Here is a 19,546-nt window from a genome sequence, read left to right as displayed (position 1 = left end):
CCCCCACCCCTACACCCCTCCCTCACTCTGCCCTCGCTGTGGATAATAGCACCTGAGCCTGAGATTGCAGGAGTACAAAGATACACATTTCCTCTGTTTGAGGTCTCTTCAATTTGAATAATTTATGCTGCTTTGTAAAAAAAAAAAAAAAAAAAAAAAAAAAAAAAATGTGCATGAGATAGCTAATGCTTTAGCGGCCCTGGAATGAAAAGTTGTTTATTTTACTCTAGCCGTCTAAAACACTGTGTGCCCAACCTCTGTGCTCTACTCACATTGTAGATAATTGTACTTGAGTGAATGATTTTTAGAGGAAAATATCTATTTTTACTCAGCTGATGAGATCTCTTCTATTAGAATAATTTATGCTGCCATTTATGGGTGCATAATAGTTTAAAGCTTTGTACTGGAAAGTAGTGTTTTTCCTTTACACAAGCCGGAAAAAAACCCTTCTTCATACACTGCTCAGCCTTTCTGCCTTTCACTCTCTGTGTATAATAGCATGAGCTTGAAATGAAGGGTAGATTACAAAGACTAATATTATCTCTGTATTACTCTCTCATTGCTACGACTATCTCCCGCCTCATTATCTACGCCTCTCCTCTCCTCCTATCTTTATCTCTCTCCGTGCTCTAAATCAGCTTCTACTTTTGTCTGCTCTCTGTCTTTCACCACCAAACTCTATTTTCGTCATTTCCTTTTTAATAAGTTTTCCCCGCATTGTTATCTTAAATCTGCACACTTGTCTTCCTCAGGTTTTTTGCAGTGCCCGTTATGGCCCTGATTGCCAACTATGGGATTCCTCGTTGGGCCCGGGAGAAGATCGTCAACGGCATTCAGCTCGGCATCCACCTCTACGCTCACATCGTCTTCCTCGTTCGTACCCTTGCACTTCTACATAGTTCACATTATTCAGGAGTCATTATTGCCACTGTCAGTCATACATTATTCACTATCCTTGAGTCATGACTGCCTCATGCTGATTGTCTCCTCCACACATCATTATCTAGCCCTTCCTCACGTTCGACACATTGTTCTTTACTAATGGGCTGTACTGCTCACGCAAATTTCCTTTTATATTCCTGCTCAATGCATGCATTGTAATTCCCGCTTCTTACCTGGACCTCATATGCTCTGGCAATGTGTTAGATTCTATTTATACTGTATAGACATAGATTATATATAAGAAGTCATCGTGTCTTTTTATCCTTTTTCCCTTAGGTTATCACACGCCCTTCAGCAGCCAATAAGAACTTCCCATATCATGTTCGGACATCCCAGATTGGGATCCTGCTGTCCAGTCCAAAAGGGGGCGAGGGGGCTGAGAGCTTCCCCCATCACGCTTACGGAAACAGCTCCTTCCTGGGAGACTCTCAACCTAACTTCACTGAACTTTTCTCCATCCAATCAGTGAGTCGAACCTGAATGTGCACACATGTTTGGATGCATGGTAGATATCCTAGGTTGAAGCCGTTGAACTGAGAATCGAGAATGAGAATTATAGCTCATGTACTGTGTTCATCTATGTTCAGTTTATGCTTCCCCCTAATCAGTTTGCAGTGCTTGCTCTATGTAATTAGATTCCGGTTGTACAAATTTTTTGTTGCTTTTAAAATTTAAACTTCCCTGTGTCAAACCTAGCTTGAAATTACCTGCTGTCTCATCTAACAAAGCCGCAAATTAGAAGGTATCAGTGTAACAACGCAGTTTGTAAGGAGGCATGTTTATAGGGAATATTTCTTGGCGGAAACTTCCATCTCTTCCTGTGGGTGTCAGATGAATGACAGTAGGCACAACGAAATAACCATTAAATAGAAACTTTGACAAGACCAAATTAAGACGTCGTGTTTGCCGTGATGAATTGTCTAGCTTGGGGAACTTTCAAATCTGTGCAAGTTGCTGAACAGAAATGAATGAAAGAAGATCCTCTCTGGATATTCAACTACACTGATACAATGTGCAGAAACTAGCAGGGGTAATGCAACAAGAAGGGTCGTAAAGACCAGTTTACATGCCCATCACCTTTCAAAAACAGCATTTAAACTTAAGGACAATAAAAATGTATGAAGTTACATAGCAGTAATAAATAGACCAAGATGTAATAAAATAAAAGTGCTGTGGAGAAAACAAGTTTTTAATTTACATTTGAAAGTGGCTGGTGGAGGATGGTTCTGCTGTTCCTAATCCATTATGTCTAGTACTCAGAAATTGATTCTCAGACTAAGTGAAAGCCAATGTAAATAGTAGTCATGTGCTTGGTTGTCTTGGTTCTTGTTAGAAATCTGGCAGCAGAATTGATGCATTCACTGCCGACGTCTAATTGGAAGACACTAGCAAGACGAGGCATTAGTGCGGCTGCTTAAAAAAACAACAAAAAAACATCATTTTAAACTTGGCCTTTCGTCTTTTACAGCCCTGAACTCAAGGTGGGGAAACAAGAGTCTCTCCTCCTTGGTGTTGAACAGAATGTTCCCTGTCTTGTCTTTATTTAAGTGAAGGAAATGTAGTAGCAGTCGAGTACTGGCACTGACGCAGTGAGTCTATTGGACCAGGGTTATTTTGGGGAAAGAACAAAGAAATTGGCCTGAAGGGTAAATTCTGAGGTTATCGCAGCAGTGTCTGTGCTATGATGTGGTCTCAAGCCAAATTGACAAATGCAAAGTAAAACATTTATCATTTGTTTTCCAACATGGGTAAGGTTCTGTAAGTATAAAATACTGAGTTTAGTATCAAAACATCTAGGTTAAAGGGGTCCAGTAACTGCAGGTTATAGTGAAACTCACGGTTGGCAGCACATCAAAGGCAAAGAAATTAAAAACAAAAAACAACAACAAATGTGCCTCATAACAAGCCCTGACAACTGAGATATAGATTTTAAAGAACAATCCCAATCGTTAGGAGGAATGTGTTTCTAATTTCCGCACAGAAAACAGGGGCTAGGGGTAATTCCATTATTATTTATCAAATGTCTTATATTATACTGCAATTAAGTAATCATGTCATGTTGACTATTTAGCAATTACTGTTGACCAAATGAATGATGCAAAGCAAGATGTAGTTAAAAGTGAACTAAACTAGTTACTAAATTATTGGTTTTATACACATGAAAGGTTTGATCTCATTTACTGCAACAGTAGAACACATTTCATTATTTAGAGATAAAGCTTTTTGAATAATTTATGTGATTTCTGTAGTGGACTAATAGTGCAATAATAATTTTATTCATATAGCACTTCTATATATATGCATCCTGTACATACATAAAAACAGAGCAACACAATGAAAGACATGAGGAAAAGAGACAAAGTGTCAATTAGCAAGGCTAAGAATAAAAGGGAGAATGACAAATCTGTATGTACAAAACAATAAAATCAATCAAACAAACAGACAAAAGAAAGAGGATAAAAAACCAAGGATAAAAGCATCAAAGTTGAGAATTAAAAGCAGCTTGATACAAGTTGTTTTGAGCAGTGATTTAAACTGGGGCAGAGGTTCAGCACGCCTGATCTCCTCGAGTATTCCAGAGTCTGGGGGTTCTAACAGTCGATGGCTGGTCAATTAGTTGATCAACGGGAAATTAATTTGCAAATATTTTGAATGCTGTTTAATTATTTAAGTCATTCTCAAAACAATATATAATACATTTGATGTTTCCAGCCTTAAAATGTACCACTTGCTTCTTTTCATTGTAATACATTATACTAGATTAAATGTCCGACTGTTGCAGAAAACAGTACATGTGATGATGTGACCTTGAGCGTTAGGGAAAATTTGATGAGCAGTTTTCACTGTTTTCTGATGTTTTGCAGACCAAACAGTTAGTAGATTCATTAAGAAAATAATTGCCATATTAATGAATAATGAATATATTGAAAACAGGACTAGATTTTGTATACATTTGCATATTGTTGAATGATGTAAAAAATGTCCTTCATAATATCTTTAATTATTTCAACCATCTCCTCCAGGCCGACATGAATGATTGAACAGTAGTTTGTGGAGAGTTAAGTAAGTAAATGAACCAGTTGAAGCCTGGAGGTCAGGAAACCCAGTACATGCGTAATTTACCCCGACCTATATAACCATGGCGGCATGACTGAGCACAGGAAGCTGTCAAAATGTGACCTATAGGATGGTGTTACTGACACAGTGTCTACAAGGCCCCACTTTCTGGCCAGTGCAACACATTGCCGTAATCCACATCCTGAGGATGAGACCAGGTCAAAAGTGCAAAACTATCATCTTCTTCCCTCCAGGATCCAGTGAAGACAGTGGAGGAGATGGTGGCCTGTAAAGGACCGGAGGTGCCGAGGAACAGTGAGCAGAAGATCATCACCACTGCTGCTGACTTGACATCGATATTGCCCCCACCTCCGATACCCCCCCGCCCAGCCACACGCTCACCCCCGCTGCCGCCCCGGCTCCCCTCATTCACCGAATATTTCAGCATGCAGAGCGGAGGAGGAGGAGGAGGGTTCGGAACGAAGGCATGAGATGGAGAGAAAGATGGGACAGAGGTCAGGACAGAGGGAGATGGGGGAAGGCACGGAGGGAATGGACAGAATGACAATACAATTAATAAGTAAAGGAAGAGTGGAAGTCAAGGTGTCACTGTTTAAAGACAAAAGGGACAGCCAAAAAAAAGTTTGGAAGGACGAAGAAGAGAAATGATCAGAAAAGTGAATCCCTAAACGGTCCCTTTTCACCTGTGAATGGAAATAACCCGAATGGGGGAAATGGCTGAGAGATAGAAGTGCTGAGCTTGTTAAAGAATAAAGAAGCAATAAATATTTGATGCTGACCAGTAAAAGGCACACAGGGAGAAAGATGACAAAGTGGATGTAGCCAGAGCAATAGAATGATAGCTGTGCACGATGCGGAAATGATCAAAATTCTTGAAATACTTTTATTCAAAAATTCATGAGGCAGTGATGGTGTGCTTGGAAGAGTTTGTAAATAGCTAAAACTGGAGAAAGCTACCACTATATATAGTTTTATTTCAAAAAAGGAAATTTGTTTTTATGGTTTGTTTCCACATCATTAAATTCCAGTTGGTGCTGTGACCAATGAAAAATCCCATTTCATTCCATTTATCAAATTCATGTTAGAAAAAAAAGAGACTTTTTTTATGTTTGGCACATTTTGATAAAGCATAGATATTTACTCTATATGGAGTTTGTTGGGTTAATTTATATTCTACTATGCCTTCATTGCAGCTGGTTATTCTGGATTGATATGCTGATGTGTAAATGTAAAAATGTCACGTTTACTGTGGGCACTTCTAGGTACTCGTAAAACACGCATGTTTGTATTGTATTTCCTGTCCAAAAAGCTGATATATGTACTCCATGTGATCATACAATATTCGCTTATTGTGTGTATTGAAATCTATACTTTTGTAAATACATACAATAGGCTTTAGTATATTTTTGACAGGATAAATTCTGTTAATTGTTATTCCAAACAAAGCCCTCTTGTGCTCTCTGAAACACTACGTGAAAACCAGTATTTTACTATATTGGATTTAGGCGAGTGCAGAATATGCCTGCTCAAAAATGTCATTTCTGTGTATGTAGACGTTGGTGAATGTACTGATGCAATACAGCACAAGGACAGGGGTGATTTTCAAGTTACTGGAATACTATAGTACACCTTTGTAAAACTGTCTTCGGCCTCCATCTTTAACACATCCATGATTAAAGGGCAGATGGCTTCTTCTTTTTAAATAAAAGTAACTTCATCCTCACCCCTGTCTAGTACCTGAAACATAAATATTGTATTTGTCTGCTTTTCACACCTGAATATTTAAACCATACGAAAAGCTGAACAAATATTACTACTTTTGTATCCCCTAACATTGAACTAGGACTGAAAAAAAGCCTTGTAGATGAACTGTGAAAACATCAACACAACTGAACATTTCGTCTGTCCTGCATGGAGCACTTTAATGTTCCTGGTCTTAGTCTGTTTATTCGTGATGATGTCACCTTATAAGACTGCTTTGAAACCTGTATTCACACCACATCGAGTAGTATTCCAGATGCATACACCTGTAAATACGGTCTGAAAATGTCATTGACTGTCCGGACATTTTAGCAAAAACGTATCATGCTTAGACAACGTAATTTAACATTGAATTACAGAAGTTGATAATTCATGTAAGAATGCCATTGAAACTGAGTTCACCACCAGCTTCCAGCAATTCAGGAACTGAAGAAAAAAAAAATCAGTGAATGGAGACTAAGAAATTCAGCCATTTTATATTGACCATTCGTTTATTTCAGACTCATAAAATTGGTGGTTCTCGGCTAATAGTCACGGATTTATCAGTGGCAATCTTGCTGTAATGGAGTACTTTAGGATGTTAGGACTGTGGTGTGTAACTTGTAAGAGTGTAGTCAGAGGTGTAACTTAGTCTGTGAAACAGAATGATACTTGAATTAGAGTATTAGTCGTTATTTCTGATTATGTGTCTGGTTTATATTTGGCATGTCTGCCATTTTGTCTGCTGTTGCCTGTTGCTACGGTTGCCATGACTTGACTGAACAGACACTGGATGACTCGACTAACCGACAGGCTTACTGATACTGCATCACTGCTTCAACCTTGCGTATATTGACATTAAATTACAGGACTGAGACACACACTTAGGGGAGAGAACTCGAAGAAAAGAGATTATGTATGCATGACAGAAAACAGCACAGCTTTTAGGCTACTCAGAGCGATCTGGTTAAGAGCACATCACTGAAGCACTGTTCAGATGCATTTTAATGGTGTCAAATGACAATTCTAAATACGCTGTACATATACACTTTTTGCCAAAATAAAAAAAATATGGTTTTATTAGAGGCCTTGGTGGGTGTGTGTATTATTTGGCTCCTGTGTTAATAAGCGAGAGTGTTTGAGTTCCAGTTACGGCAAGGGCATGTGTCCAAAGGGGTAAATCTAATATCTGTAAATCATATTTTGAATCTGTTCTCATTACAAGAGTCCATTAAAGTATAACACCACAGGGACAGACTCCAGGCTGGTCACAATCTGATGTAGGCTAGCCTAATTATTTCAGTCATGGCCAGTACCCCAGTCTGTGGCTGCTGAAGTGCAGAGTCACAACAAACTGTTCCTGTCTGTACCTGTTCTCCAGTAAAGGTCTAAATTTACAAATGGCTTTCAGCCTAATCGCTACCACAGTCTTTGAAAGGAAAATTTAAGCTTCTTACATTGTTTGGTAACAATTTGTCATGTTCACTTCAGGAGTTATTTTGTGATGAGGCCATTAAATATTCTATCCACCAAGTTCTTTTACATCTAATTTAATCAAATCCAACACAACAGTCCTTCAGTTTTGAGGCTTGGCTTGTGATTAATACATTATATTGTTAGGCATTCTAGTATTTGTCCAGCAGGATGTCAAAATAACAAAGATATTGTACAATATAGTGCATCATAATAGACCTTTTTCACTGCAGACACAGACTTGTCATAAAAGGTTTCTGCAGTGTTCAAGACTTTTTAAGAAAACACTACATTCCCAGCTGTATAAAACAATAATTCCTTGTACTATAATTAATTAATTAACATGACCTGAACCTAGATAAATAGCATACAATTCATGAATGGATTAATTAATAAGGAAATAATTAAAGATTTTGCTGCAATTGTCACTTGCCTATTAAGAGTCAATGGGCTTCCTAGCTACTGTGTTTAGCAGTAGTGACAGTAAACAGCCTCCTGCAGCACCATTCACTGTCACAACAATCCCACTCTCAGTTAGGAGGTGTATAATGTCTACTGACAGCCCGATACCAGATACACAAAAAGTTAATGTTACTGTCTATGGCAGGCAAGGAAAATATTTAAGACCTTTGTAAATTAAATTTAAGACTTTAATATCTTTTATGGGATTTTTTTGAAGGGCCGCAATTCAATTTCAAGACCTGCAGATACAGATACTGTTCTGAGGGAACAGCACAGGTGTAGTTAATAAGGTTTGCATGTACGCCTGCAGTGGAGCCATCGTTAATGTTATAAGGTACACCTGTGATTTTTCTGCTGCAAGTCAAACTGTGCTGTGAGTTCTGTAACAAGGTGTTTGTGCTGTTTTTTTTTAATTTTCATTCTATGTACAAACTGAAGCATAAGCTGTAGTCTGGGAAAAATATTCCAAGAGTTAATTTGATACTTGTTCAAAATTAAATACAAACTTTCCAAAACTGGTTCAACTTATTTCACTTTTTTGTACTGGTTTGCAGGAAGAAACTTTTTGAAAATGGCAAGAGGAAGTTTGTAAATAGAAAAATGTAAATAATAAAATAAATGATCGTTAAATCACACTTAACCACAGTTTCAGGGTGCTGGGATTGTGGGTGCTGGGATTGTGCGTGCTGACTCACCGTCACACTGACATGACTTACTGGGACACTCGTTAATGTTATTAATAACACCTCTGTTCTGCTTTTGCTAACTTTAATTCTTTCTGAACTGACCAAAACATTTATAGTTTCCAGCAGATGTAAATATTGGTGCTGTTTATCTCCACTGTTAAGGCTCATTTATGCTCAATGTCATACGGATACAGATGGTACTTTCTGTCCGTACTCTGCATTCATTTCATCTTCATTTTCTGAAAACATACAGACACGGATGAAACGCAGCAGTGCCACTGGAAATGGTGGGGGAGTGTAGCCAATAGTTCGAAGTGAGACATGACTATTTATATTTATTTTATTTTCTTAATGGCAGAACTTTTAGAGGAGACATTATGCAATGTATTTAATGGTCCCACAGACGACTACCGTCTATAAAGCTGCCTCTACTTTTGCCTCTTTCTTAACAACTACATTATTATGACCTCCTCCTCCGTCATCCTGTTTGTTGTTGTCTGAATTGTTTGACTCTCAGCTGCCCTGTAGTGGATGTATTGGTTAACATCATGCTGTCTTAATTCCCACATTGGAAGTATGTGGGTAGTGACGACTACATCATTTGAAATGGATGTATCTATTTTCACATGTAAAGGGAGCACGAATGAGCCCTTAGCCAAACCTCACATGGCCAACAGGACAAACCTGGATAGTTTAGTCTTCAAAGACAAAGTGAAAATCTCTTACTTCTGTTCATGAATCACATTTATTAATCATATCCAATCAGAAATCATCTCATACAGAAATGTTCCTGGCCGCAGTTGACACTGTAGGTTTTGAACTGTTCTTTTGGTGAAGAAATGCATCAGTCTCTATAGGCCACAATCTGCAAGTGACTCTTCAGGGCATTTCAGCATCCAACCATCAGCGTTCAGCGACCATTTATCCAACACCGTGGTATGAATTACGATTTTGCAGCTAACTGTTGTGCCCTTTCCTCTCTGTAGCCTTTGAGCAGCTGGTTGATGAGAGTCAGTTCATTCTCCTTTTTGACAGGATAGAGAGGCGGGAAGGGGTTGCCTTTGTACTCCAGGACGGCCATCTTTGCTCTGTCCAGGTTCTGTCTGTTGGGAATGCGTGCCATCCGTGTGTAGCCATTGGACTGGGTCTCAAACCGTGGAGCAAGGACCTTGAAGAGCTTTGGGACCAGATCCTTTTCCTGATGAGAAGAAACAGACTCAAGCTAAATGGCAAGTGCACATCAACTGTTTTACATTCACGACGACACAGCTTGTAACTTCACTAAGTTGAGAAGCTGCAGACACGTACCGTTAGCCAAAAACTGGCCATTTTCATCGCCTTCTCATCAGTGTCTCCCTTTTTGGCATAGTCAACCAGCTAGAAAAAACAAAACAAAACAAAAAAAACACAGTCAGTGGAAAAAAGAGGAAGAAAAATCTAAATATATTGTAAGTTAAATGTTGAGGTGAACTTTTTGGGACGGAGCAAAATCAATTCCTCCAATGGCCACTTGAGGCTGGCTCCAAAAGCGAGTCAATCAGCATAGACTCCATCTTAAAATGCCCAAATTCAAAGCAGAAATAAACACGTTTACAGCCTGGTGCGAAAAAAAACAAAACAAGGTAATTTTCACCTTAATGACAACTGTAAGAGTGGTGAATTTTTATATAACGTAGCCGTTTATATTTTTTTTTCTTGATTTAAAGTTACGCACAATTAAGGGGGACGCCGCTTAGAGTCACAGGTGGGTGCCATCACAGTCCGCCAGGTGTCTGTTCAGAGTCACCTCAGCTAAGCCGTGTTTGTGGTGTAGGTGCCTTATGGAGGACTTTTCATGGAAATATTAGACAATAATATGGCTTGCTGTGCTGCTATTTGACGAGAATTGAAACGTGAGGAAGTCTGTGCTCCTGTTTTTAGAGGTAAGTGAAGTGTTAGTTTTATTTTAATTAGCAGGTTTTGGCGTCTGTGCTACCTATACCTGGCTTGTTAGCTTAGCTTGTTAACTAGCTAAATAGCCAGCAAACGAATTAGCTTTGGTTTAGCCTACGAGCAAGATACCCAGACACCCAGCTGTGCTGACGGGAATATATGCTTTCCACAGTTATTAAACCGGCATTCACGACAACTCTTCAGAAACGTATGGATGGCGTTCCGGAGTCTACGTTCATCTTGGCAGAGAGCTAGGTATGTGAACATCCTGTTCAATATTTAGTTTCATAAAAGGAAAAGTGGAGAGGATGCCTGCATTGGGCTAAAACTCTTGAATTTTACTTGACTTTAAACAGGCAACAATATTTTGTGTATCTGAAAAGGTTGTATTGTAAATTGTTTTTGATTTTTATACAAATTTCACTGACTTGACCTTGAAGTTGGCAGAATTACATCAGTTGATGAAGACCCAGTTGTCTTTTATCAGAGCAGTTAAAGTCTGGAATTGTAGAAAGGGCAATGCTGTCTCAGATAATCTACTTTATCCTTTTTTAGGAATTTAATTATTCAGTTAATTTGTATGTCTTTTATGTTTATTTTCTAATTAAACGTACACATAAAAATAACTATAACTTTAACATTAAATCATGCTACGGTTTTATTGAAATTATTGTAGTGAAATACTGAATTACTCAGCCATTAACTCACATACTTCTATTCTGAAATTCTGTTAGTTTTCTTGCTCCACTCTAAACCTCTATGGACAAAACCTTCTCCGGATGTCTGGTGGCTGATATTGATCCTTCACAACAACTATATTTAAGAACCAAATATGTATTTTATGTTAAATTTGTGCTATTTTCATTTATCTCATTAGAACTGGTTACATACTGTGACATTAGCTTACATGAAAGCTTGTTACCTTTTCGGCGTAGAAGCGGACTTCATCTGCTCTCGCCAGCGTGGTTTCTATCCTCTCATGTCGGACCAGTCCTGTCAAGATGTTCCGCAGCATGTTGATCCGGGACTGCGGACCCAGACCCATCTTCCGGGCCACCCGGCCGTGCGAGATCAACATTTGTAGCGTGAGGCGCATCTTGTCCGGTTAGATTCGCCTGCGAGAGTCCGCGACAAACACACGGAAAACCAAACTAGTTATACAGGTGAATGGGTTTGAAGCGAAGCGTATAACTTATTAAAACAGACCTATGTGTAGACAATAGAGCAGTTACCTCTGGGTAAGAACAAGTCCTCAGGTCGCTTATGTCAATGCGAAGAGCGCTGAGTTTGACATTGGTGGTGCGTCGGAAAATTTGTCCGACTTTTCGATGGAACACGAGAGCAAAGGTTCCGCTTAACTCACTGCAGCCAGAAGCAACTCACTGCAGCCAGAAGCGGTGAAAACGAAGCACCAAAGCAAAATATAATTTTTATTGCTATTATAAAAAGAAAAAAGTGATACAGGGTTACTTTTGTCTGTATATCTTTGAGACATTGTTTGGTTATAATCAAATACAAGGTGTGGTAGTACAATTTACAATATAGCTGATAATTGTGAAATCAGGCTCAGTAATTTATTTATTTATTTGATTATTTTTAATTGGATTTTTCAGTGGATCATGTTATCTTACTACCTCTTATTACTTAGTTCTAATTTGTTCATAGGTCTGTCCTGTTCTCTTATTTGCATATTATAATGACAAGGTCTCAATGTGTTACAACATGATCATTCTGTATGAAGATTTACCAGACAGATCAGAGAAGCAGAGACACAAAGACGGAGTGATACAAAATAAACGAACAAACTAAAAATGTGGGTGTTACACTTATTTTATTTCAATCTCCATTTCAACAAGCAGTTTCATTGACAGAATTTTCCAATAGAGGTAGGTTGGACCAGACTTAGTAAGTAGCCATGGTGCTCTGGAGCCAGTCTGTGAAAATGCAGGTCTGATGCAAGAGAGAAATGGAAAAGGCATATTGAAAACTCACATCAGGCTTTGACAATATTTCTATGTCATAAAAGAGCAATAAATGATTGCTGTGGGAAGCTTATTATTTTTTTTACCTTGGCATAGACACCAGGGTGGTTCTTCTCTGCACACCCAAAGCCCCAGGACACAACACCCTGCAGCTCTCCGTTACACACAACAGGGCCGCCAGAGTCACCCTGAGAGAAGGAGGGGGAGCCAAGCAGTTGGACATATATGAAAGTGTTAACTCTCAACTGAGTGCTGAGGGCACTACAGAAGATGCATATGCTTTATGCACTTTGTAAAAGCAGAGATACAAACCTGGCAGGAGTCCTTGCCACCCTCCAGGTATCCAGCACAGAACATGGCCTCAGTGATCATCCCGGGGTAGGAGTTGTCACAGTCCTCTTTAGACAGGATGGGGATGTTCAGGCACTGCAGCTTGTTACTGTCAGCAGCTATAGGGATGTGGAACCAGAGAAACATGGACAAATAAATGATGGACAAATGTAGAGTGAATAACAGAAGCCCTGTATTGAGACACTATTTGATACTCACCGGAGCTCATGGTCACACCCCATCCAGAGACTGTGCACATGGTGCCAGCAGGGGCACAACTAGTGGGCAGAGCCACAGGCTTCACATACTGGTTGATGGTGGCGGGCTCGCTCAGCTTGATCAGCATGATGTCATTATTAACCAGCCAGGACTCGTAGTTGGGGTGAGGAATCACGCTGGAGGCACGAATGATCTGTTCATTGCCGTCCATGAACCAGCGGTTGTGATCACCAAGGACGATGTCCATTTTGCTGAAAGAGAAGCAAAAAATGTATAGGAGTGAGTAAAAGCAGAGAACAGAAGAGATTAATTGTGCGACAAGTTTTGTAGCTCTGCAGGTGATTTTTGAGGAGCACCCACGATTTGTAGCAGTGAGCAGCAGACACCACCCAGTACTCGTTGACTAGGGAGCCTCCACAGAAGTGGTAGCCAGAGTTCAGAGACACCTGATGGGGCTGGGAATGAGGCGTGCACTCACGCCCTCCAACAATTTTGTCATCCTCTGTGGCAACTGTAAAAAAACAACTGATATTTGTCATCTTTTCATGAAAGACATGTTACCTTGCAAATACGTTCATCATCAAATAAAATGTATCATCTTTGCCTTATTATATTATATTATAATTGCCATACATTCTACATTTCTTTGCCCATGTAATTGATATGCAATCTAATGTATCCCATAGTGTGTGTGTGTGTGTGTGTGTGTGTGTGTGTGTGTGTCCAGACAAAGGCTGGTATGTGTCCATACTTACACACAGCTCCCAGGAGCAGAGCAAAGACCAGAGACCTCATGATTAGCTGATGGTAGATGGAGATTCAGAGCTTTCCCTAAACCCATGGTGGGTTTTTATTAACAGCTTTACCTTATTCAAACTGTTGAGACACACCCCTGGCACTGCTGACCAATCAAAACCTCCAAAGAGCACTGATGGAAACATTTTGCCATACTTACTAAAAATTTTGACAAAGCAGGGTTTTCATAGTTTTCATGGGACTGATGTTGAAGGAGTTTGCTCAATTCTTGCTTGAACGTGTCTGCATTTTTATAGTTTGATCCATTTCTGCTCTGGCCTGGTTTGAGTAGAGTACAGTATGTTTGGTACAGGTTGTAATCAGCATCCTGACCTTGACTCTGGCCCATTTTCAGTGCCAGGTGGAGCCTCTCTCACAGACTGTCTGACTTTCACATGGAAAGTGTAGGGAAAGCTGTCTTATACAGAGAAACTATATACACCTACCTTTTTCTTTCTTTCTTTCTTTCTTTCTTTCTTTCTTTCAAGTTAAGTTCAGCTCAGCAGACCAACCTTGTGAAATTGCTAGAATGAAGAATGAGTTAGGAATAAAGAAAATAATTAATACATTAGCTAATAAAACAAGCCCATACATTCGGATAAGTTAAATAATAAACAGTAAATAGTATTATTTGTTGCATTCAATTGGATGATCTTACTTTGACTCATGTTTATGACATACAGTCACATATTGTGCCACTAAATATTCTACCGAATTAAGTTTCCACAATCAATTTGGTTGAAATATGATTATATTTGTCACATTTTAAAAGAAAGTACATTTCAGTCGCAGTCTAGTCTGTTGGGATTCTCTCCTTTGTAGCTTTCCATGACTGTGCGTCATCTTGTCTCTGTTCCAGACTGTAGTTAACTCAGTCTGTATTTTTTTCAGCTCTGCCTTGTGCTCTGCTTCAGATGCTTATCAGTGAAAATATTTCTGCCACCCTTTATTCTCTCACCATTATTAATATGACAGTGCTTTTATTATATATCATATATTGTATATATTCTTGTTGATCTGTGTATCTATTTAATTCCCCTGCTGGGGTGCTATTTGCTCTATAAATAAATTGTCTTGACTTGATCTGAGTCTCACTTGGTAATGGGCTGTTTGTAAAGTTGATTATATTTGTCAAAGGTTTGGGTAAATCTGATTAAAATTATTAGAAGCCATGCAAGTGGCTTTTAACCTCCTAGGACCTGGCGTCCACATATGTGGACCTCACATTTTGGGTTCTCTAGACCACAATACTAACTTTTTCTCAACAAGGGCCTGGTGACCACATATGAGGATATTATACAGCCACTCAGTAATCGAAATTTAAAACTAAAGTCCTCATATGTGGACATCATTTTTCTCAGGTCCCAATCAGCCTAAATAGCAAAGAGAAATTAAAAATGCACGCCATGCAAGAGTTCGGGTCTTAGGAGGTTAAACCAATTTTAACACTAACTGAAATATTAAAGTATTAAGTCCCATACTGTATCTCGAAAAGGATGAATTTTAAGCCATTTATGTAACAAATGATCAATGGTCTTTTATAGATTGCCTGTTTATTTGTACAAGGCTTTACTGAACTGGATGAATATTGTGTTTATTCTAAACTATTGCATGCAACGCATTGTATAGCATACTTTTTTGTCATGACAAAGTTTGTCACTTCAACACTTTACATTTCAAAATACAGTATTTGTAGTAGATACAAGATATGCCTTCTTTCCAATGTGTTCTACAGGGCAGTAAACAGTTAAAGACCTTGGTGAAAAATGAAAGCACATTTCTAAATATTGTGTATCATGATTTGGGAAAACGCAGGCAATAAAGTGAAGAGAAACATAATTTGAGAGTCAAGATGTAAGACTTTATTGATTGTGATGGAAAATGGCTGCACATTATTCAAAACTCTACAACAATACTGGAGTTAGAACGATGGAAGAAAGGCAGCAGAGATGGTGATCACAGGATCAGACTTAATAGCTAGCCATGGTCCTCTCCAGCCAGTCGTTGAAGATGCAGACCTTTGAAAAGAGACAAAACAAGGTTTGTTTCCACGGACAGATGGCAACAAGCATGATTCATATGGCTATATTGTTGGTCTAAATAATATAGTTTTACCTTGGCGTAAACACCAGGGTAGTTCTTCTCAGCACATCCATAGCCCCAGGACACAACACCCTGCAGCTCACCGTTGCACACGACGGGGCCACCAGAGTCACCCTGAGAGAGAGAGAGAGAGAGAGATAGAGAGAGCGAATAAGAACAATTAAAAAAAGAAAAAGAAAATTCACTGAACAATGTAACTGGTATGCTCTGGTCTAGAACAAGAATCTCTGCAGATTCCTCTTGTTACATACCTGGCAAGAGTCCTTGCCTCCCTCCAGGTATCCAGCGCAGAACATGGCATCAGTGATCTGGCCAGGGTAGGAGTTATCACAGTCCTTATCGGACAGGATGGGGAGGTCCAGGCACTGCAGCTTGTTCCTGTCAGCAGCTAAAAGTATGGGTGAAAAAGGTTTCAAATAACACAAATGAAAAAAAACATGTAGCCCTAGCAGTTAAAATGCAGGTGTAACTTACAGGAGCTCATGGTGTTGCCCCAGCCAGAGACTGTGCACATGGTGCCAGCGGGGGCACAGCTGGTGGGCAGAGCCACAGGCTGCACATACTGGTTGAGGGTGGCGGGCTTGCTCAGTTTGATCAGCATGATGTCATTGTTGATGTTGTAGGAGCTGTAGTTGGGGTGGCGGATGACACGGGAGGAGCTGATGAACTGCTCGGTTCCCTCATTGACCCTGATGTTGTGCTCGCCCATACGCACCTGCACACGGCTGGAGTAGAACAAGAGGATGTTTGGGAGCTGAATTTCATGATGCGAGTTAAAAGCACATTAATTCTTGAATGCAAAACCTTTTGTCTTTGTAATATTAAGGAGTGACATACGACTTGTAGCAGTGAGCAGCAGACACAACCCAGTTCTCGTTGACCAGGGAGCCTCCACAGAAGTGGTAGCCAGAGTTCAGAGACACCTGATGGGGCTGGGAATGAGGTGTGCACTCATACCCTCCGACGATCTTGTCGTCCTCTGTGGCAACTGAAAACACACAGGAGGCCGAACAGTCAGCAAACAAGTGAATGTTTTTATAATTCAATTATTAAAATCAATGAGTACAAGCAGAAAGACATGCTTACAAGCAGCTCCGATGAGCAGAACGAAGACCAGAGACCTCATGGTTGCTGTGTGATCCTGTTGATGAGAGACTTCACCTGGAGCCCTGGTTTATATACAGAGGTACCTCTCGCCTTTCCCTGCTGAACACTCCTCCCACTGTTATTTTTGCCCAATCAGGATCCTGGAAAAAATAATTCTGGCTACAGGCAAAGCAAATACATTGTTGGTTGTGGGGTGGAGTGTACTAATATGCCGTGTATTTTAAATTATATAATCTATAAACCCTTTAGGAAGAAATTTGAATGCAATTTTAAAAGAGGGGCACTGGAGAAACAATCATTCAAAATGGTTTTTAAATTTAATGTAGCACATTTCTAGATTTACATGAAAAATCATTATTCATATGACATGGATGACTTCTGATTACATAACTGGCTGTATGCCCTTCAAATTAGCTCACTTATTTGAAGAACAAAAACTACAATTTCTATTGGTATCTGCATAAACCAGTTTACTTTGATGCTGTGACTATTTTCTAAACTAAATATTGCATATAAGATTGTTTCAGGAAAGTCAGAATTTAGCGCAGGATGTAATTTGTAATGGTTAACCTTGACATGGATGGAGTTATGCTGTGAAGACATGGCTGCAGCTCTGCAGATGGCCTGGTTCACAGCCACAGCCAGAATGTGGCTTTCACCAGAAAAAAAACCCATGTGTCTTTAGATTAGAACACCTGAAAAATGTTGACTCAGGGAAGTGACGAGACGAAAAACGCAAAGACATGAAATCACTCAATTACACAATTTAATAAATAAATAAATAAATGAATAAATTAAAAAAAACAGCCAAAATTCAAATAAAGCTGTTCTCATTTACATATTCTTTCTTTTTCTGTTGTCAGACAACAGAATAGGTTTGAAATACTGACTGAAATGCAGCCCATTAAGACTATGTTAACTTCCAAGCTATGTCCAAGCTGCTGCTCTGCACTGCTAAACTCCTGATTTTATAACCGTGACATCATCTGACAAAATGAAAAGACAAAGGCTGTGCTGTGATCTCAGCCATATGTGCTTGTAAAATGATCGCTCAGAGAGAAAGTTAGAAACAGCAGAATATCTTTCTTATTTTTTCTGTCTCTCGCACAGTGCACAGCCTCAGTCTGGGATCCACAACAGTTTTCAAATAAGTTATTTCCTCAAAAAGTGATCAGGGCCTTTATTTACCTCAGTTGCAAAAGGTTACAGACCTTTATTTGAGACAAGCTTGTATTAAAGGAGGACATTTATCTCTAATTTATATCTTTCAGTTGCTGCTGTTTGTCGTGCTATTGCATTAGGCTACCTATTTATGACATACTGTATAAAAATGGAGACTCCTGGTCTGAAAAGTGAAGCCAATGCAGAAGTGCCTTAAACCTGTATTCTTTCTAATAACCATCAGTGGGTGACTCCACTGATTGCAGAAGAAGTCTGATTGTGTAAAAGTCTATGGGAAATGACCATAATATATTGATTACCTCAGTAAACGTTCTCCTAATGAGTTTATGGTCTCAGTCACTACTTTAAACTCTTCCTCAATACAGCATTATGTTCATTTATGAAATTATGGTCCCATTCAGAGGAAAACAGATATAAAGCAGGGTATGTATTAGGGTGTGGCTACCATAGCACACTAGGCGACTTGCCTATCAATCAGCATAGAGCACAGAGCTGTGTGTTGGAGGTATGACATGTTTTCAGTTCATGAAAGTTAGTGGTAACGTTTTGTTTGCCTAAAATGTGTTGTTCAGTGTTTGGTTGTACTGAAAGACATTCTCAGTCGGTTGCTCAATTTTTCTGGTAAGTACATTATGTTTTAAGCCTGTTTTTCGCTAACCAAAATTAGCATCCCCGTTAATGTCACAGTTAAGGGGAATTATGGACGCACCTTGCTAGAAGCTAACTAGCCAGAGCCAGAGTTTGCTGATAACTTTGCGTTAACTTAGCATTTGCTATGCTAACGGTACGCGCCCCTGCTGGGCTGGTAACCTGATCTTAGTATAGACTGTGGGGGTGTTCAGTCAAGCCCAATAAAAAGGTCAATTTAGCCAACGTTAATCTAATGACGTTTGTTTTGTGTTTCTGGAAGGTGTGACGCCGTTTTAATGTACCACGTTAGTGCAATGCAGTACATTAATAAAAGCTAATAAAATGTCCATCAGGACGTTGTGATAGTAAAGGTCAACATAACGTTTAGGTATCTTAAATGTGGTTAACAGTAACGTTTACTTGATCTGCTGTTACCATTTAGGAGTAGGCCTATGTGTTAGCCTCACAAGTCTTGAGTGACGATTTAAAAATTACATTTTGAAGCAGTTTACAGTGTAGTACAGCTCATGTACATTCGTTGTATTCATAACTACAGTCGTGATTGTAAATGTGTTTAACAGATAATCCTACTGTGATTAAATTGTACAGAGACCATGGTTTTTCCAAATTTACCATATGCCTCATATTGAATCTAACAAGACACTGGTGAACTAGTGTTTTTAGTGTCATTAAAATTGACAGAACCCCCATAAGTAAAGCATAAACTCCGATATTTATCTTTAGATCCTTAATTGTCAATGTTCAAGGACAGTAACATTTAATAAACATTCTATTATTTATGTTGTTGACTAAAGATAAAATAGAAATGACTTAGAAACGGCCAAAATGCAAACTGAACAGAAACCCTTCATTTCTTCTGGTTGC

General features: G+C 39.2%; 4 protein-coding genes across 4 annotated transcripts in view; 1 reads left to right on the top strand and 3 right to left on the bottom strand.

Annotated features, from left to right (window-relative positions):
* tmem145 (transmembrane protein 145) overlaps positions 1 to 6,845 on the top strand; it is a 38,555-nt gene extending 31,710 nt beyond the window's left edge. Inside the window, exons 13-15 of the mRNA XM_023409354.2 lie at positions 753 to 873; positions 1,219 to 1,407; positions 4,254 to 6,845. Coding sequence (XP_023265122.1) covers positions 753 to 873; positions 1,219 to 1,407; positions 4,254 to 4,490 — 547 coding nt within the window. The 3' untranslated portion in view covers positions 4,491 to 6,845. The remainder of the gene's footprint in view (positions 1 to 752; positions 874 to 1,218; positions 1,408 to 4,253) is intronic.
* Positions 6,846 to 9,107: 2,262 nt separating this feature from the next.
* Positions 9,108 to 11,629, bottom strand: mrpl17 (mitochondrial ribosomal protein L17). The gene is made up of 4 exons (XM_023409356.2): positions 11,546 to 11,629; positions 11,236 to 11,428; positions 9,690 to 9,758; positions 9,108 to 9,579 (listed from the first exon to the last, which is right to left on the bottom strand). The coding sequence occupies exons 2-4, from the start codon at positions 11,407 to 11,409 to the stop codon at positions 9,325 to 9,327; spliced, it is 498 nt and encodes a 165-aa protein (XP_023265124.1). The 5' UTR covers positions 11,410 to 11,428; positions 11,546 to 11,629; the 3' UTR covers positions 9,108 to 9,324.
* A 498-nt stretch (positions 11,630 to 12,127) lies between these two features.
* LOC111657250 (trypsin-2-like) lies at positions 12,128 to 13,676 on the bottom strand. The gene is made up of 6 exons (XM_023409338.2): positions 13,600 to 13,676; positions 13,205 to 13,355; positions 12,845 to 13,095; positions 12,608 to 12,744; positions 12,382 to 12,483; positions 12,128 to 12,263 (listed from the first exon to the last, which is right to left on the bottom strand). The coding sequence occupies exons 1-6, from the start codon at positions 13,637 to 13,639 to the stop codon at positions 12,216 to 12,218; spliced, it is 729 nt and encodes a 242-aa protein (XP_023265106.1). The 5' UTR covers positions 13,640 to 13,676; the 3' UTR covers positions 12,128 to 12,215.
* Positions 13,677 to 15,478: 1,802 nt separating this feature from the next.
* LOC111657268 (trypsin-1) lies at positions 15,479 to 16,938 on the bottom strand. The gene is made up of 6 exons (XM_023409360.2): positions 16,829 to 16,938; positions 16,580 to 16,730; positions 16,217 to 16,467; positions 15,994 to 16,130; positions 15,755 to 15,856; positions 15,479 to 15,657 (listed from the first exon to the last, which is right to left on the bottom strand). Exons 1-6 carry the CDS (start codon positions 16,866 to 16,868, stop codon positions 15,610 to 15,612), a joined length of 729 nt encoding a protein of 242 aa, XP_023265128.1. The 5' UTR covers positions 16,869 to 16,938; the 3' UTR covers positions 15,479 to 15,609.
* Positions 16,939 to 19,546: the final 2,608 nt, after the last annotated feature.

Source organism: Seriola lalandi, unplaced genomic scaffold (assembly GCF_002814215.2).
Source record: "Seriola lalandi dorsalis isolate HSWRI2012SDOR001 ecotype SW California unplaced genomic scaffold, Sedor1 jcf7180002054390, whole genome shotgun sequence".
Lineage (NCBI taxonomy): Eukaryota > Metazoa > Chordata > Actinopteri > Carangiformes > Carangidae > Seriola > Seriola lalandi.
Note: the sequence above shows the minus strand (reverse complement) of the source record. Positions and strands in the feature narration are given on the sequence as shown.

Bases quoted from the DNA above. Each gene is read 5' to 3' on its own strand.
- mrpl17 (XM_023409356.2), bottom strand. From the start codon at position 11,409: ATGCGCCTCACGCTACAAATGTTGATCTCGCACGGCCGGGTGGCCCGG. The intron at 9,759-11,235 runs GTAACAAGCTTT...TGTTTTTTCTAG, and splicing joins TCCGCTTCTACGCCGAAAAG to CTGGTTGACTATGCCAAAAA. The intron at 9,580-9,689 runs GTACGTGTCTGC...TCTTCTCATCAG, and splicing joins TGGCCAGTTTTTGGCTAACG to GAAAAGGATCTGGTCCCAAA.
- LOC111657250 (XM_023409338.2), bottom strand. From the start codon at position 13,639: ATGAGGTCTCTGGTCTTTGCTCTGCTCCTGGGAGCTGTGT. The intron at 12,484-12,607 runs GTTTGTATCTCT...TCCTTCTCTCAG, and splicing joins GTGGCAAGGACTCCTGCCAG to GGTGACTCTGGCGGCCCTGT. The intron at 12,264-12,381 runs GTAAAAAAAATA...CTCTTGCATCAG, and splicing joins ACCCTGGTGTCTATGCCAAG to ACCTGCATTTTCACAGACTG.
- LOC111657268 (XM_023409360.2), bottom strand. From the start codon at position 16,868: ATGAGGTCTCTGGTCTTCGTTCTGCTCATCGGAGCTGCTT. The intron at 16,731-16,828 runs GTAAGCATGTCT...GTGTGTTTTCAG, and splicing joins TCTGCTCATCGGAGCTGCTT to TTGCCACAGAGGACGACAAG. The intron at 15,857-15,993 runs GTATGTAACAAG...TCTCTCTCTCAG, and splicing joins GAGGCAAGGACTCTTGCCAG to GGTGACTCTGGTGGCCCCGT.